Raw genomic sequence first — 15,224 nt, 5'->3', positions numbered from 1 at the left:
CGGGGAAACCGCCTGGGTGCGGACGCACGGCACGGCCGTCCCAGCCCGGCTCTCGGGGCGCGGACTGTGCGACCTCCCGAAGTCCCAGCCCGAGTTCTGAACGAGGGCGGCAACAACGAGCCGGGAGCCTCGTCTCTTACGCCAAGTAAGAACCATCCGGTCCCCACGCTGATGTGATAATTAAGCCCCAAAAAGTAAAACTAGAGAAAAAGGAAGTGAGAACAGCGTATGAAACTCCTCGCTGCATTTGGGTCACATGAAAACTTTGGACAGAGACCCCTACTTTTTTCCACAGCATCTCCCAGTAACAGACAAGGCTGGTGCCTTCCGGCTTGAAACGTGTTCATTAAAATCACTGCCCATTGTGAGGCCACACAGCGGCCGAGAGAACGGCAGGGAGGCCGGCGCCGTGGCTGCAGGCACCCGCAAGACCAGCTGGACGGTCAACGACCACGACCTGACTCTCCCCCTTGGTCTGCCAGCCCAGTGGCCGCGGGCGAGTCACTCAACGGCTCTGCGCCTCAGCGTTTTGTCTGTAAAACGCTGCAAGGGTGCGACTTCAAACCATGCAAACTGGTCAGAACAGTGCTCAGCAGCACAGGGGGCTCCGCCAGAGCCCAGCTGCCAGCGGGGCCCCGGTCCCGCCCCGGCCTCGGGGGTGGGCGGGGGTGGGCGGGGGGGCGGGAGGCCCGGAGGCTGCGGGGAAAGGGGGGGCGGGGGGGCCGAGGCCGCCCAGGCACTCACGTCCCACGTGATCACCAGCTCGGACCGGCTTCCGCCTCCTCCGCTGACCTCGGCAGGGGGCGCTTCAGGAGCTGAGAGGTGAGAGAGGAGGTGAGGCCCCGCGGGATGCTGGCTCTGTTCCGGTCTCTGAAGCCACTCGATCGTCGGCACGTCTTACACGCACGTGTGCGTCTGCAGGCGACACGCGCGCCTGCGTGTGCACACAGCGACCCTGGAGCAACTCGGGCAGTGGCGCGCGGACACGGGCTTTCCCTCGCGAGCGCCTGCGCGGTCCCCGCCCACGGCTGGAGTCCACGGGCGCATCGATCTGCCACATTTCCCCAGAGCCTGGCGCGTCCCCCGAGCTCGGTGGCCACCAGGCCCTGAACTGTCCCCGGGGGGTCCTGAGCTGCAACTTAAGGTTTTGGAGACTTGGAAGTTACACGGGGACCGTGCGCCGGGCGGGGACGGGGCCCCACTTGCTCAAGGGTCGCTGTATGTGTCTGGAGGGAAATCGTTACATCGTTTCCATTTGCCTGATGGTACCAAACATTCAAACAGTAAGAAAAATGGCTCAGCCTGAAGGCCCATAACACCCGGACAGCGATTTCACTGGGGGTGACATATGAGGCTGCTGTAATTCTCCATCAACAGCGGCTTTACATGCAAGTGCCAGCACGTCCTGTGACGAGTGGCTGTCCCCGGGCCTCACACTGACACCCGCTCGCTCACGGTTCGCAGGCCTTGTGCTGGGGAGCCCAGCACTGTGAAGGCACCAGACGCGCCGGCTGTCAGCTCCCAGCTGCGGGCACCGTGTCGAGAAAGTGCAGGGCCCCCGGCAGACACGCCCTCCATGGGTCACGTGGGTCCGCGGCCACAGCACCTCGCAGACACGGTCCCCTACGTCCCCAACACATCAGTGTGACCTGTGTCATTCTGAGTAAAACGGCAACGTTCCAATCAATGAGACCCAGGCCACGGTTCCCACGGGGCTCGGTCCCCGCACTGACGTGACGGCATATTTGAAACGTCACTTTACCGAATATCGCGCACTATCTCCGACGCTGAGGGGGAAGCCTCCCCGTCCTCCCAGATGCCCCCGTGACGTGACATCGGGCACAGCGGTGACGTTCAGGCACCTTCAGAATGAAGACTGTCTTTCATTTACCCCCAGCGGCTTCCCCACTGGGGACCCCGAGCGACGGTTCTCCCCCAACTTCACACCCGAGGGGCCCCGACACGCCCCTCCGTGGCCCCCCCTGCTGGCGCCGCACCCCTCAGCGCTCCTTGCACAGGACGCCAGCGCTTCCCCTCCCCAGCAGCGGGGGGGCCGAGCAACTGCCACCACAGTGACAAAGCCGCGTTCGCTCCGTGAGCGCCCGCGGGCGCCGCGACCCCCGGGCTTGGGACTCGTCACGCTGTGCCCGAACCGCGTCCCCGCGGGCCTTTGGGCCGCCGCCACGTGGCCCGTCCGCAGTCCTGCCGGGGGCGGTCACTGCCGCCATGGACTGTGAGGCGGCGCCTGCCGCCTGGGGACCCACCCTGGGACCTGGCAACCCGTTACTCAGGAAACGAAACACTGACCTGCCTCTTCAGTCCTTACTTTTTCTGAGGGTAAACTGGGCTCTCCACCTCCGATTTTGTTGCTGGCTACCACCCGGAATTCGTACTCCACCCACGGGTTCAGCCCGACCACTGTCGCTGTGAGGGTCTTCCCGTCGATGAGCTCGGGCACTGCAGGGGGCGGGCGGGGCGCTGAGGGCGGGGGGCCGGGGCGCTGGGGCGCTGAGGGCCGGAGGCCGGGGGGCTGAGGGCCGGGGGGCTGGGAGGCTGGGGGCCGGGCGCTGAGGGCCGGCGGCTGGGGGCCGGGGGCCGGGAGGCTGGGGGCCGGAGGCTGGGCGGCTGAGGGCCGGGGGGCTGGGGCGCTGGCGGGCTAGGCGCTGAGTGGGGTGGGCTGCAGGCCCGCGGCTCCCCGCCCCCGTACCGGTCGTGGCGGCCTGCCAGCCCACGGAGAAGGGGGTCCTCGCCTGGACGGAGTAGGACGTGACGGGGCTGTGGTTGTCGGCGCCTTCCTCCCACGAGAGCTGGGCGGTGGTGTCTGTGATCTCCTCCACCTTCACGTTCTCGGGTGGCCCGGGGGACCCTGCGCAGGGCGGGAAGCCCACGGTGGGGAGCAGCTCCGCTCACGCCGCCCCCTCCGCCCAGGGGAGGATGCGTCGCCGGGCCAGGCCGTACCCCCCATGGCTCCCAGCCTCCGAAGCACCGGGAAAAGGCCACCCACCTGCAACGAAGCCGCCCTCCCGCCCCCCCAATCTCTGGGGTTAGAGCTTCAGTGAGAACGTGAGGCGGTGCTTCCGAAATCTGAGCACCCCACACGGCACCGGCGCCAGCTCTCTGCGGCCTCGGCTCGGGGTCCCCTGCCTCTCCACGGGCCGTGTCCTTCAATGTGGCTGTGACGCCGTCCCCTCTGCCCGCCCGCCTGGGCTGCTTTACCCTCTGGGGCTTGGGGGTCCCTTTCCGGCCCAGGGGCAAACCGGTACCTTGGACAGCAGCCGAGATCGCCCGGCACATTCCAGGCGACCCTGGCTCTCCTGGAGTTTCTCTCTCACACCGACACGCGTGCATGCACACACACCCACACGCACCCACACGCACAGTCATGGTTCCCTTCCCTGGTAAACACGATCGCTGGGTGAAGGACGCTCCCGCCGGCCAGGCGGCCGCCGTGGGGCACCTGCTGCCGCGAGGCTGTGCAAGGCCAGGCGAGGTGCTGCTTTCCCTGAATCCTCCCCCATCGCTCCCGCCACGTTCTTGGGGGGCAGGGGCAGGGCGGTACCAGAGCCCGCGAGCCCCGGTGCTCCCCGCACCAGCAGGGGCTCAGGTGAGGCGCGGCGCTGGGCGCGGGGCACGCAGGGGGCTACCTCTCACGACGAGGTCGGCGGCCGAGGAGACGCTGTCCACGCCGCTCTGCGCCACGCAGACGTACCGCCCGCTGTGCTTCAGCTGGATGTTCCTGATCAGCAGGTCGCCCGACGAGCTCTGCCGGGACAACACGTACTGAGCGTGCGCTCCGCCAGCGGAGAGGTCGTGGCAGCTGCGGGCAGCGCCCCCCTGGCAGGGGGCGCCTGTGCCCCACAAGGAGGCTGCGTGGGGGAGGCGGGCGCAGACGGACCGGCAGAGCGTGGGGGAGCAGGAACTGGTGGCGCCCGGGCCGGACTGTCCAGGCCAAACGGCCAGCAACGCCCCCGGGTGTCACCCTCTCCAAGGATAAACGAGGGCAGGGCTTGCGGCCTCGGGTCCTACTTCCTTCCTTCCGCCAGGCGACACTTCCCTGCGTATCCTCGCTCAGCGCCCGCGCCCTCTTCTTCACATCCCAGCTCTGCGCACGCCCCGAGAACAGGCTGTTGGTCTCGGGGGGGCGGGGGGGGGAGGAGAGTCAGCTGCAGGGAGACCACGCGGGGCTACTCGCCGAGGGCCACTGGATCCACCCTCCCTGCAGAATGTGGGCGCCGTCACTACGAGCCCCTCGATCAGGAGAAATTAGATCGGGTTAAACCCTAAAGCAATCAGCGTCCATCACAAGTCTGCTGGCCCCTCAGCACCGACTAATAGAGCCCATGTCGTTACAAAGCTCAGCGTCAAATGGTCCTCGTTTTAAAAGAAGGTAAATTCACATTCATAAAATGACTAACTGCAGGCCAGGTTCATGCGTTAGTAAAAACCCGGATTGATATAAAACAGCTCAGAAAGCAGAGCCCTTTGAAAGTGCCCGCTTTCTGGAAATCTCTAAGCCGGCGGCGCGGAAGATGGGGCGACAGCGTTTATCTGGTTTATTAACAGGTGAGTTGACGCTCAGTTTTTCTGGGGCTGGTCGACAGACGGGCTCCCCCGCCCTGCTTTCGGCAATTCCCTGCGCTCCCGGCGGGCGCTCAGTTACCACCGCCTCCGCCCTCGGCAGCCGCGCCCCGTCTGCAGGCCGGGTCCCCCGCGTCCCCGCGGAAGGCAGGTGCGGGGTGATTGATGGTAGCAATTAAATGATAATCCAGGGACTGTTCCCTTTGCACATTTCCTTCTCACCAGGTTGAACCGTGTCTCTCTCCCCCTCTCTGTCTCCTCCTCAGCGTCATTCAGAAACTCCCCTCCAGCCAGACCTCCCGGCTGCCGCTGAGGGCACCTTCGCGCCGCAGGAGCTTGCGCGCTCGCGCGGTTTCCACAGAAACCCCCCTCCCGTGTCTGATTCTGCCGAGGCGGCGTTGCCAAGTGCTCCTCTTCTTCTCTAGGTTTACTCAGCTCTCCGCCGGCATCTGGGAACCGGAGGATGGACAGGGCTTTCTGTGCGTCCCTGGACCCAGGTGGGCGCCGCCCGGGCACGCGGTGCCACTTCATCACTTTGGTGGCCTGCCCGGCGGCAGGAGAAGCGCGGTCGCCGGCCTGCGCTCCAGCCGACCACCGTCCCGAGGCCCTGCGGTGCGGGGCGGCGTCCGGGCTGGGGGCCGCGATCACCTCTTCACGCTGTGCAGCGGGGCAGGGGAGCACTGAACTGAGACGTGGGGACTGCGGGAACCCTGGTTCTTTTTCAAGCACCGACGTGACGTTGGATGGATGAATCCATAAACGAAAAACTTAGCAAAATCTAGGCCAGACACGCGCCGCAGCTTCGGCCTCTCAGGCAAGTCTTCCCGTGCTGTGCTGTCCTCTTCCCCGCGGCCTCCCTGCCTCGCGCTGTCCTCGGCGGGTGCCGCACACGACTCAGAGCAGCGCAGCCGCGCTCGGGCCACTCAAGCAGCTTCCAGCGCACGATCGCTGCTTCCGGACGTGAACCCGCTTCAGGGGACAGATATGTACGTGCTGACAAGTTATTTTCACAAATCCAGAAAGTTTAGCGTAAGAATACATAAGGTCACACAGCACCTGCCCTGTGCAGGTGACCCCAGAGCGACAGGCGCAACGGAAGTCTTGTTGTGAATGTGGGGCGACTGGGCCTGTTACTCGCGGGGCAGGGGGAGGCGGCAGGCGTGCACTTGTGGGTGGGGCAGCCGCCCCAGGAAGCCGTTTAGGTACCTTAGAAGGCGGGACATTTGCATGATTCCGACCCCGCAAATCCCTTCCTGAGAGTGTCCCCTGCACAGGCACACGCCTGTCCTTGGGCAAACGTGTGGGAGGGAAGTCGCTGACGTCCCTGCTGCAAACCTCGGCGTGCACCCCCACCCCGGTGCCCCCCGCGACCCTCCTGCCCCGTCGGGGGTCAGGCCATGCGTGAGGAGGTGAGGAGACCCCTCACCCCGGCTTTCCCTCGGCTGCTCCCTGCAGGCCAGCCATGCACGTGGGGTGTTCGCTCACCTACGCTCTTGCCTGCGGGGCTGTCTTGAGCAACTGGATCAAGAGCTGAAAAACCCCAGGCCGGGCCTGCACGGCCCCCGGCCCCTCGCACGCCCGTCGGCCATGTGGCCCAGCCCCCGGGGCCTCCCGGGGCGCGCGTCTCATTCCTGGTTTTAGCCAAGGGAAGAAGAACTAGGTTTCCTGTTAACGATGACACTCATTAGACGATTTTTTCTGGTGAAAAGCATGATCTAGAATTTTAAAGACAGTATAAAAAACAGTTTAAAGAGCACGGTATTTACTGTAATAAAAAATGTCCTGACTTTGTCCTGTTTTAAATTGCCCCAAATGAACTGTTTATTCTTCACTTTCTGACTCATGTTCACAGCCATTCAATGGCATAAGAAAACGTTGCGTCTTCAAAAGTGAATGAATTTCTTTCTGAAACCGGAGCGTAAAGATCTCAGCCAGCGTAACAGCTTCGGCTCCACAACGGCGAGGGAGCAGCGTGGCGCAGCCCGGCCCACCCGGCCAGCACAGAGGCAGCCGAGCCTCAGGGATCCATCCCCCCGGGACGCGGGAGCCGACAGAGGGAAACCCGCAGCTCTCCTTGGACGCGGCAGAGAAGCGGCACCACGGACGAGCCCCGGCCCGCAAACCTGGGGAGGCGGCGGCCGAGCGGACCTCCGGCCTCAGGACGGTGGGCTCCCCGACCCCGTCACTGAGCTCGGTGAGCACAGGCGCCTTCCGTCACAGCGGTGCGGTCCCCGGCGCACCCGCTGCCTCCCCACCCTGCACGCACAGAGGACCCTGTCGACAGGAAGCGCCCGGAAGGCGAACACGGAGACAGGACCGGGGGCGCAGGCCGCTGGGGCGGGGGCGGGGCGGAGCCTGGCAAGGGCGTGAGGCCTCTTCTTGAACGAAGGAAGATATTCTACCACTGATGCTGGCGAACGGTGAAAAATCCAGTGAATAGACCCCAGACCCCTCGACCGCACACTTCAAGTGGCTGCACTGTGTGTCCCGCCAACGACTGCTCGAGGCAACCGTCCCGACCCCGGCGCTGGGGCGAGGGGCAAATGGCACGGGAACGGCAGGGCCACGTTCCTCCCCCCGCGGCCTCACGCACTCGGCCCCTCCCTGGAGTTGCTGGAGCCACCCCGCACTTTTGACAAACGCCCTCTCCAGGAGCAGAGAGTTCTCTGGAAAGAGACCAGGTCTGCAAAACTGCATGGTGGGAGGAACACAGAAAATTCTAGAAACTGTGTGAAAGACCCAAGAAAAGGCGGAACAGGCGGTCCCGTGAGGACCCATCGGTGCCGCCTCGGAAGCAGCGGAACCCAGAGCTCGTGTGTGCGTCCGCGCGCGGGTCCCAGCTGCGGGGCACAGCGTGCCCACGCCGAGAACACACAACAGCACGCTGCCAGCCAGGCGTGAGCGCCCCTCCCTCCCGGCCCAGCGGAGCGTCTGTGCTTCACTTCGGTTCTGACACCACCTGTGTGGAGTGGGCGTCATGCCCACAGGTCAGTGAGCGGCTCAGCGCCACATGGCGGCCCCGCCGAGACACCGACCGCGAGTCACCATGTCACCGGTGCTTCTGACTGACGGCTGTCAGTCGGGGATCAATGGCGCTCAGCCCTGGGTTCCGTGGTTTGCTGGAGTGGCTCAGGGGACCAGGGAAAACAGCATCCCTTTCAGCTGCCTGTGACCCTAACAGGCAGTGTGTGCCCGTGGATAGAGAGACTCGCGCTTCCTAAGAGATCCCGGTCAAATGCGTCCTGCTGAGCCGGCCGCCACGCTGTCCTGGCCAAAGGACAACACCCAGACCCCCTGTGCAACGCTGAGTCTCAGCAAGAAGGACGAAGCCACCAGCAAGCAGGGCGTCTCCGGTGCCAGGCGCAGCCTCACGGTCCGCACGAGGTCTCCATGCCTCCTCGAAATCTGAAGTCTCTTAGCTTAAACTTACTGATTGATTGATTGAGAGAGAGGGCGAGAGAGAGAGAAACACTGATGTGTTGTTCCGCTCCCTGACGCATTTGCGGTTGGTTCTTCCACGTGCCCTGACCGGGGATCGAACCCTCGGCCCTGGCGCGTGTGGCTGACACCCTGACGCGTTAGACGTCCCGATCGGTGCCCGGGCGGGTGGGACCGTCACGGAGGAGGAGACAGCGGAATGCCGGGTGGTATCTGTGTTCCGCCTGAGTCTGGGCGGCAGCGCTTCCACGCCCCGTGACGCTGGCGGGTTGACACGCTCCTCGAACCCCTGTGTCCCTGCAAACGGCAATGTTGCCATTCACGCTCGGCGCCCGCGGGGGACTGGCCGCGATGCGGCCGCTGGCTGGACAGCAAGGAGCCGCTGGCGGAGGGGACGCGTTCAGCTTCCTTATCAGCTCGTCACGTTCGCAACAAACTGCGCGGCCCTGTCCCTTCCGTGCGCCGCTAACGCGGAACTGTCAGAGACGGCGAGGTCTGGGCCCGGTTTTAACGAGAACGGCCTTTCCTAGTTGGAGCAGGGGGGCTCCCTTTCCAGTGACCCCAGGAGCTCCGTTCGGCGTCAGCCGACCCGGGCGCCCATCACGCAGGGGACAGGCATTCCCGGAGCCGCCCACGCGCGCGTCCACGGGGGCGGCGGAAGGACTTACCCCGCCGACCTTCTCCAGGTGGGACGCGTCCTTCGCGAAGTCGGCGAGGGCGCCGTTGACGTACCAGGTGAAGGCCACGCGCAGCAGGGGGTCGTGCCGCACCTGGCAGGGCAGCAGGACACTCTCACCCACGACCACGTCCAGGCCGGACGGCGCCACCGTCATCCGCGTGGGCTCTGGGGGCAACGGTGCGGTTTCAGGCAAGCCCCGCCCCCGGCTGTCACGTGACGGCAGCGGCGCGCCCAGGCGGGGGGCCCATCTAACGCGGGCGGCAACGCCCGGGTGCGCACGGAGGGGGGCGCACCTGTCTTCATAATTGACACTTTCAAGGTTCAGCGGACACTCTTATGTGTATCTACAGGGCCTTTCCTTGGATCCGCAAATTCTCATTAGAGGAATATCTGAATTCACAGGACACACGTGTTTAAAAATGGGAGCCCCCTGTAAACAACAGGCACGAAGCTCCCACCCAGTCGGGCTCGAGGGAGACTCATGGCCCCGCGAGGCGCAGCGGCAAAGCGAGCCGCCGCGTCCCCTGCTCGGCCTGGAGGGGGAGGGCTCTGTCAAACCCACCCGGCGGAGAGCGGCACAGGGCGCTCCGAGCAGGCACAGAGTGGGAGACGAGGCCGGCGCGTCAACCTGCCCCCTCGCCGACGTCCTCGTGGACACGGCGCCCCCACCGTGGCCTGTGTGGGTCGAACCCTTTGGCCGCACCTTCCCCATTTCGTTGGTCCTGTGTTGCAGCAAAGGCCTTTGACAGTCACTCAAGTACGCTGACTGCGCCTCCTCTACTCGATTCCCCCTTACTCCGTTCTAGCAGCCCTGCGACGGCCCACCTGCCCCCGTCAAGGCCCCCAGAGTCCCCCGCATGGACCTGGAGGCAGCGTTGGCGCCCTGTGCCCGTCCCCTCCCCCACACCCCCTGCCCGCGGCCCGACCTCCGCTGGCCCTGACTCTGTCCATGCTGCGTGTCTACAGCTCGGCGGCTTCTGCCCTCGGCCTCCCCTTCTCTCCCCGCCACGCGCCGGCCTCTGCCGCCCCCCCACCTGGGAGGGCACGGCCTGCCGTGCAGTCCTTCTCCTCCCGGACCGCGACGCGCACGCGGCGCACCTGTGTGACATTCGCCCACCTGTGACAACCAGGCGTGTGGACGCGTTGGCTCTGCCGAACTGGTTCTCTGCGAAGCAGGTGTACGTCCCGGCATCGGCTTTTGTCACATTGGCTATTTTGAGGCCTCCGTCTTTTAAGAGAGAAATTCTAAAGGACATACAGGTTAGTTAATAAACATATGGCAGTCACATTTCCCCCCAAATAAATATCAAGTCTTTAAACAGAAGTGTTGCCTTAAGCGGGTACTTTTAAGGCCAGTAAACCAGCTGTTCCCTTCTTTGGAAAGGAAATTAAGAAAATGAAACAAAGTTTCAGCACACACACCTGCTGAGGGGGAAGATGCTACAACCGACACCCGCCCCCCCGCCCCCCGACCTCGCTCAGCGCTACTGGGCACCACACCTCATCTGGGAGATTTCTTCATCAAATGAGTGTGAAATACTTTCCAAAAACACACGGTGTGACAGTTTGGGGGAAATTACAAGTAGATAGGAGGCTATTTCTCCTCAATCTGAAACAGTGTATGAGAAACAGCAAACCCACTGGCCTTTTATTAGGAACCTGGGAGAGGCCGTGTGAGCCGGGAGAACCCAGATTTCACGGAAGAGAATCAGCATTGTCACCGTGAGCTCCGGACCCTCCCAGCTCGGGCCCCTGAGTGGTTGGTGGGAAACGCCAGCCGGCACCTTCTACACGCTGGGCGCTGTGAGCCAGGCAGGAGGCCACTTGCCCGGGGCCACGGGGAACAGGTGAGTTCCTGCCTGCGTAACATGCTCTCAGGACACGGCGAGGGGGAACGACGGGGAGTGGGGGCCGCGGGGAGCCGCGGGGAGCCTCGCCGAGCAGGCGTCACGGGAGCCGAGAACGAACGAGGAGGGCCTGCCCGCCCGCCCGCAGCCCCACCCAGAATCTTTGCTGCGCCTCTTTGCGATCCTCGTTATTTCCCCGTCTTTTAGTTCCTGACGTCAGGACCACTGATGCCACGCACTTGGTGCCTGGCAGGCCCTTTTCCTCTCACGGTTCACAGGTGTGATACACGAATGTCATTTTTCCCCGGAGGGCTGGCGGTGATCTTCCACAGGACGTTGCAGCCCAGCGTCTGGACGATGCCGAGCAGGGCCCAGGGCCGCCTCCCGCCTGTGGGCCGCGTGGCATGGGATGGGCGAGGACGCTGAGCACGCGGGACCAGCGCGGAGGCTCGCAACTCAGCCTCTGAGCGTTGTCCACTCGTGGCCAGATTTTTATGGGCGTCAGAAATGTGATTCGTCCGAGTCTATGTATCAAAACTATACCAGCTATGTCTTCTGTGTTTTTATACACGGGTATATACACGCGTGTTCCCTCAACAGCCCGCTCCTCTCTCCCACCGGCATCCTGGTTGTGCTCTTGTGAGGAAATTCTGGGCGAGTTCAACTCGGCGCACAGCTCAGTCCAGCGGACGGAACGGGCGTGAACTGCGGAGGACGCGGGCATCATCCAGCCCCTCCTCCACCCACCCGTCGTCTGCGCGGCCACCCCCAGGCTGGCCAGGAGCTGTGGGGGGCGGGGGAGGACATCCGGGAACAGCGCTTTCCCTATTTTTGATACGAAGTCTCAAGTAGAAATCTAGTAAAAAAATCAATTTTATGCAATTCTAAGAAATAGTTGCAATAAATTAAGAAAACGATAGGTACGTGGGAAAATATCCAAGAACGAATGAAATGAACTCAATTTGGTGAGCTCTTTCAAGGTCGAGTGTTTTGGAAAACGTGGGATGTGTGAGAAGGAGCCGGTCCTGTGGGGACTTCAGTTGAGGGGCCAGCGGGGACGCACGTGGTCCACGCCCACTGTCCAACGTCCGACACGGCCTCCGGCGTGGAGCTGTCCCCGAGGGGCACATGCACCCCGCGCGGACCGCGAGACCCGCCGCGTCACCCCCATTCATTCCTCCACGTCGCCTGGCCCCCGCAAGCCGCTGACTCCAAGCTGCCCCTCACTGGCTCTCAGCTACACCCCCGCCGGAACCCGCCCCGCCAGGCCCTGGCACAGCTGGCGTTCGCCCTTCCGCCGCCTGCTTATCCTGTTTCCAACAGCGCCAACATTTTTACCACGGACCCCGGGGTCCCCGGCCTGGACTCGGCCCCGCTTGCCCTCTCCTCCTCTCCCTGCCGCTCTGCGTGGGCGTCGAGGACACTCCAGGCTCCCTCCTGGTTCTGGAGGTCCACCCCCCGCCGCTGCCCCGGCCTTGGTTCCTGCCACATCCCTCCCTGGAAGGAGGCTCTTCCAGCTCTCGGCCTGGCCCTGGGCTTCTTGGCTCTCCCTTCTCCGCCCGAAGTCACTTCCTGGAGAAAGCCTGTCCTGGGAAACTGCACCGAGGTATCTTCCTGCCCTCGCTGCAAACTGTGTGTGCCTTCGGCGAGCACTCCAGGAGGGGCCGTGCCGGCCTTGCTCTGCGAGGTCGCCGCGGGGCCCAGAGTGACGCGAGGGACCCACAGAACGAGGGCCTGGGTCTGCCAGGCCTGGCGTCCACTCCCAGCTTGCCGTCTGGGGAAGGACTCAGGTGGTGCTTTTGCGGCTTCCTGGCCGTGTGTGAGCCTGACGTCTGGGAGAGACGCCCGCCTTCCCCGCAGGGCCACGCAGTCGCTCGCTCCACGGTGTTCTCTACGCTCCCGCTTTGCTCGCCTGCACGGACGTGGAGACACAGCTCCGAGGCCGCTTCTTCCCCGGGGAGCCGCTCCCCCACCACCCAGGGCCCAGACGCAGCCGACCTCCGTCTCCCACGGCGCCTGTGGACCCCTCCATGGCAGCCGCCTGCGCTGCAGACGCGGCCGCGTTCCGTCTCCTGGGCCCGTCCCAGCCGTCCTGGAGGCTGCCGCTAACGGCACCCCTTTCTCTTCCCAGATGCCCCGGGCTGGAGAGTCCCGGGGTCCCCCCGTGCAGCCGATGCCAGGCTTCCCACGTCCCACGCAGGCGGCGGGGCTGCGGGGGCTCGCGCCGTTTCTCACTCACGGGCGCATGGCCCGAACTGGGCGCTGTCCCCACGGGGTGGGCAAGCGGGCAGCGTGGGTGCCCTCCCTGCAGGCAGGACGTGGGACACGGATCTCTGCCCAACCAGCACTGCACACAATGCCTCTGCTCCGCAAAGGCCAGCGGTGAGAGACGCCCTCGCGGGTCCGGGGGCAGGGGCGGAGGGCTCGCCGGGCCGCGGGCCGTGCCTGAGGCTGGACGCGCCCAGACTCGCCATGGCGGGGGGCGCACCTGGGCCCAAGGAGGTTAAGGGGATGATGGGGCGGCGGGCAGACAGGGAGAGGCCGCCTGAATGTGTGGGGACCCGCAGATTCTGATGGGGGGAGAGAGAGGGAGAGAGGAGAGCCGAGAACTGAGAGTCAATGGGAGGGGGCCACAGGGAAACTGCTCCGCACACAGGCCCTCCCTCTCCGTCCCAGAGCCCGAGGGGGGCGGGGGGCGGGGGGCTCCACCCACGGGAGCGGCGGCAGGCACCTCGCCAGGGGGCCTCGCCCCGGCCCAGTCACCCGCTGCCAGGCGCAAGTTCAGATTCTGCCCCCAAGTGGTCTCCCAAGCAGACAGCTCAGCGCCTCCTGAAAGGCAAGGGGAGGCGCTGGGAGCTTCCAAACCGCGTGAGGCCACATGGGACGTCGGAAGGAGGGGCCGGGGCTGCGAGGACGCTTCTGTGGAAGGAGATCAAGGTGTCTCCGTGGAGTCGAAGGCCCCTTCCGGCGCACGGCTCTGCGAGTTTAACAAACAAACGAGGCCGTGCAAACCCGGTCGCAGCCGAGAACCAGGGCAAGCCCCTGCCCCAAACCCCCAGGACCCCGGCGGTCACCCCACCCACCCCCGCCCGGGCAAGCAGCGAGGGCTCTTTTCTGTCCCCGAAGCGGCGCCTTTTTCAGGAACACCGCCGAAACAGAATCCTACAGCCTGCAACATGTGTTGCACTTTAAAAGCCAGCTTCTAACTATATGCAAAAAAATGCGTTGAGAATTGGTTACACTTTTAAATCATGGTCTGCATCATGGCTGTTCATATTTGGGGAAAAATCTTTCCTATTTTCCCCTTTTAAAAGCACTTAAATTTCCGTAGTGTTAAATGCTGCACGGAACATAAACAACTTGAGGCCACTGCGATGAAACACCTACCAGCACAGGCAACCGCATCCACGTGAAAGCCCCACTTTCAGAAGTAATTGGTGAATGCATTTTAAATACCACTAAGTGACACAGGAAAGCTAAACAGCCTTTAACACATGCCAATGGCTGATTCCTTCTTGCGAACCAGGCCTGTGTACATTCTCTGGGGCCTTTTCAATTTCACTTTGCTGAAAGGAGGAAAAAACCTCCCATTTTAATTCCAGTCTTGAAAACGTGGATTTGAGGAAACGCATAAATGCACAGGAAAGGGCCTGCCGTTGTTTGGAAAGTGTGCTTCCAGCAGGGACAGAGGCGTAACTACTTCTTCTCGATCATGAAAAATACGCAGAGAAAATACAAAGCAAAACCAGCCAACCCCCAAGCCAAACCAAACCGCTCCGCCCCCCGCCGACGCCGGCAGAGTCGGGTTCAGTCTGCCTGTCCACCTGGGGGTCATGCTGGCCTTCGACGGACGGCGACAGGGAACTCACTGCTTATAAATCGTAACCACTGGACGCGCAGACGGGGCTGTGAGGACGGCCCTCCCGCCCGCGTCTCAGAGCCGTCAGCCCAGGGCCCGGCGGCCCCGCCCGGGCACCGCGCACTGACGGGCACCAGCCAGGACGACCCCGCGCGCCGCCCGCGGCCGCCGCCGTCCACCTGCGCTTGGGCCTCGCTCCCCGGTCCCCGATTCACGCAGCCTCCCAGTGCACGGGCACGTCCGGCTGGGTCTTCAAGGGGCGCCCCCAGCTCGGCCGCCTGCAGACCGAAGGTGACCGGGCGCCGTGTCCCGCCCCCTCCCTCCAGTCCCGTCTTCCTGAGCAGGTCGCCCCTCTGCGCACCCTACGGGAGCCCACGCCAGAGACTGAGGACTCACCCCGACTCCATCTGTCTTCGCGTCGCTTAAATCTTCAGCTGATTGGCGCCAACGAGCAGCTGACTCAACCCCTGCCCCCACCTCTGTTCCCACCGCCTTTGGAGTGGGCCAGGCCGCACTTTGCCGGGGGCTCCGCACCCCACCGCCACCACTGTGGGTTTTTTGAACAGAAGTTTGATCTGACTTTGCCACTGCGACCGACTCTGTCGCTGCCGGTGGCTGTGGGCCAAAGCCTAGGCCCGGGGACTCGGCAGCCGGGTCCTGCACTGTGACCCAGCTCCGCGCCGGCCCCTCCCCTCCCACAGCCCATCCACGTGGGGCAGGGAGCACCCGCTGCCGGGCCTGCCTTTCTGGGAGCCTGGGCACCTCTGTCGCACTGAGAGGCTGTCTCGCCCGAGGGCTGGCCACGCCTGGCCCGGAGGCGGCC

The 15,224-nt window shown here is 64.1% G+C and overlaps 1 protein-coding gene across 1 annotated transcript in view; it reads right to left on the bottom strand.

Moving 5' to 3' along the window:
• Nucleotides 1-15,224, bottom strand: part of LOC129087678 (contactin-3-like) — an 82,687-nt gene that overhangs the window by 11,060 nt on the left and 56,403 nt on the right. Inside the window, exons 11-16 of the mRNA XM_054594619.1 lie at nucleotides 9,813-9,940; nucleotides 8,685-8,860; nucleotides 3,645-3,762; nucleotides 2,708-2,866; nucleotides 2,308-2,457; nucleotides 745-815 (exon numbers count right to left, since the gene is read on the bottom strand). Coding sequence (XP_054450594.1) covers nucleotides 745-815; nucleotides 2,308-2,457; nucleotides 2,708-2,866; nucleotides 3,645-3,762; nucleotides 8,685-8,860; nucleotides 9,813-9,940 — 802 coding nt within the window. The remainder of the gene's footprint in view (nucleotides 1-744; nucleotides 816-2,307; nucleotides 2,458-2,707; nucleotides 2,867-3,644; nucleotides 3,763-8,684; nucleotides 8,861-9,812; nucleotides 9,941-15,224) is intronic.

The sequence above is a fragment of the Pteronotus mesoamericanus genome, unplaced genomic scaffold, assembly GCF_021234165.1.
Source record: "Pteronotus mesoamericanus isolate MK-2021 breed Mesoamerican mustached bat unplaced genomic scaffold, CSHL_Meso_final scaffold_533, whole genome shotgun sequence".
Taxonomy (NCBI): Eukaryota; Metazoa; Chordata; class Mammalia; order Chiroptera; family Mormoopidae; genus Pteronotus; species Pteronotus mesoamericanus.
The sequence above is the reverse complement of the archived record's forward strand: the minus strand, read 5'-3'. Positions and strand labels throughout refer to the sequence as shown.